Below are 2391 nucleotides of genomic sequence, written 5' to 3' on the forward strand. Positions count from 1 at the left end.
TTGCCTCCTTCCCATCTCCCCAGGGTTTTCTCATTTCCGGGGGAACATTAACCCTTGTGCTTCAGTTCTGCAGGAAAGAGTTGGAGAGGGAACCTGCAGGAGCTGTGGGAGATCTGGATGGTGCTCCCCAGAGGCTGATGGTGGCCCAGGAAGAGCTCCAGGGGGTGACAGAGGAGTTGGATGCACCGAGCAAGGAGCAGAGTGCAGCAGGTAAAGCCACTCCTAATTCCTGGTTGTTCTCAGCCCAGCCCACTCAGGGTAAGGTCACCTCCCCACCTCTGGGGAGGGGGGGGCAGTCCCTCCTGCTTGGAATGTGGGAAAATCAGGTGTTAGCCTGCTCCTTAGGAGATGGGAATGCAATAATTAACAGTTACAAATCCATTCATTCTGAGACGGGGGCTCTGTGATCCGTGAGAACCAGATCTGGACTGAATTCCTCTCCCTGGCTCCTCCACAGGGAGAAATTCCTGCCCTAGGAGGGGATGGAGAGGGAATGAGGACTCGGTACAGGAACAGAGTAGCTGAAATACCATGTGCACAGGTTTTGCTGGAGTCCCCATCCCGGGCTTCTCCACATGCACTTTGGGAATGTTGCCTCTTTGGGAGCCCTTGGCAAGAGCAGCAGTGATGAAGTGACTGCTTAGATTGTGTCCCTTCACCTCATTTCTGAGATAACTGTTGCTGACTAGCCCTTATTTATTTTTAGTATTTTTCTATAAATACTGAAATATTTATATGTACTGAAATACTGTGGAAGGGAACAGTTTTGTGGAGGGAGATGTGGTAAAGCTGCTCTCAGAGTGGTCCAGGTGCTTTGCTGGACACAGGGGTATGGCTGCTTTTTTTGGGGGGGGGTTCCTTTCATTGTCCCTGTCATGTGAAAGGTGGGAGTTCAGATTTTTGCTCATTTTCTTTTTGTTTGGGTGGAGTTGGAGTGGCTCTAGTCATAAAGACTTTTTTACTTCTGATGGGTGTACCCAGTGGGAGGGGGTTTGGCACCTGAGGAGGGGCTTGGATGTGGTTGTGGCTGTGGCAGCAGAACATCCTGATTGTCCCTTGTCAGCCACAGTCTCAGTCCTGCAACGTTCTCCCATTCTGCTGGGATCAGAATGGAGGAGGCCACATGTTCTCCACCTGGTCCCTCACTCCCTTCTGTTCCTCTGAGCAGATGGTTATGGTTGTGCTGAGGAGCATCTCGCCCTCTGTCCATCCAGGGAGTTGCAGGTACCTTTTACCTTAAATTCTGAATCCTCTCTGGGTTTAACTTTACCCATCACCTCACATCCCTGAACCTGTGGTGCAGAATTCCAGTGCAGAGCAGCAAACTGGGGTGAGATGCCACATCCCAGCCCCACGTGAGACCAAGTCACTCCAGGAGACTCCAGGTTCAGGTTTAGGGGAGAGTGGCAGGTCCTGGTGCTGTGTGTGAGGCCCTGGACCTCACCCCAGGAGCTTCCAGGACCTGGCAGCTCCTCCCCAGCCTCCAACCCCATCACACCCAGCCCTTCAATGCCAGGCTGGATGTGTGGATTGATCCACGTGTCCCCAGGGAGGGGGTGAGCCTGCAGTGGCAGCTCCAGCACACGGAGCAGCTCCAGCCTGGGACCCTCAGGGATCATTCCCTGCACGTTCCCTGAGCTTTATGATCTCCTGGAGTGTCAGATGAATACGAGGCCTTGCCAACTGTGAGTAAGGGTTTGATGCTTTATGTCTGTGGGGTTTTGTTGTGCTGGGTGTGCAAAAGGAGTGTGACATCTCAGGGGTGTCCCCGGTGCTGGATCTCTGCTTCTCCTCCTGACCAATTCAGAGCCAATGGCTCTGTAAATAAATTTATTTGCTAAGAAAAACCCTCAAAGAAATCGCTGATCTTTGCTAAAAGACCTTTACTAAAACAAGGCATTTTGCTTCAGGGATAACTTGTTTGTGTTAGAGGGAGTGGATGTGGTTGTTTGGGGCCAATTTGAGCCCAGTTAGTGGGGTTTTGGGGGCTTGGAATGTGTTTAATAAAGGGTATAAAGGATGTTGCAGGGTTTGGGGCTCAGAAGCAGAACTGGGCTGCCTTTATTGTCCTTGTAGGATCAGCCCTGAAAGCAGCTGGAGAGAAAGGAATGGGAAAAGAGGGACAATTTAGGATGTTTGTAAGTGGAGAACAGCTAGAATTTTATCAGCGAGGCTCTTCAGTAAAATACTCAGGTGTCTTTTCAGTAAAATATTCCCTTTGGTGGAAATTGAGGGTTGGAACGAGGAGATTTTCAAGATCTTCTTCCAACCCAACCAATTCTGTGATTCTGTGAAGAGGTTCTTTGCCTTTTATTTTCTTTATTTTATTTTATTTTATTTTATTTTATTTTATTTTATTTTATTTTATTTTATTTTATTTTATTTTATTTT

At 48.9% G+C, this 2391-nt stretch overlaps 1 protein-coding gene across 1 annotated transcript in view; it reads left to right on the plus strand.

Moving 5' to 3' along the window:
- The window catches only part of CCDC30 (coiled-coil domain containing 30), a 43656-nt gene that overhangs the window by 9448 nt on the left and 31817 nt on the right, over positions 1-2391 (plus strand). The window contains exon 3 of the mRNA XM_017832024.1: positions 66-210. Coding sequence (XP_017687513.1) covers positions 66-210 — 145 coding nt within the window. The remainder of the gene's footprint in view (positions 1-65; positions 211-2391) is intronic.

Source organism: Lepidothrix coronata, unplaced genomic scaffold (genome assembly GCF_001604755.1).
Source record: "Lepidothrix coronata isolate B3197 unplaced genomic scaffold, Lepidothrix_coronata-1.0 Scaffold198, whole genome shotgun sequence".
Taxonomy (NCBI): domain Eukaryota; kingdom Metazoa; phylum Chordata; class Aves; order Passeriformes; family Pipridae; genus Lepidothrix; species Lepidothrix coronata.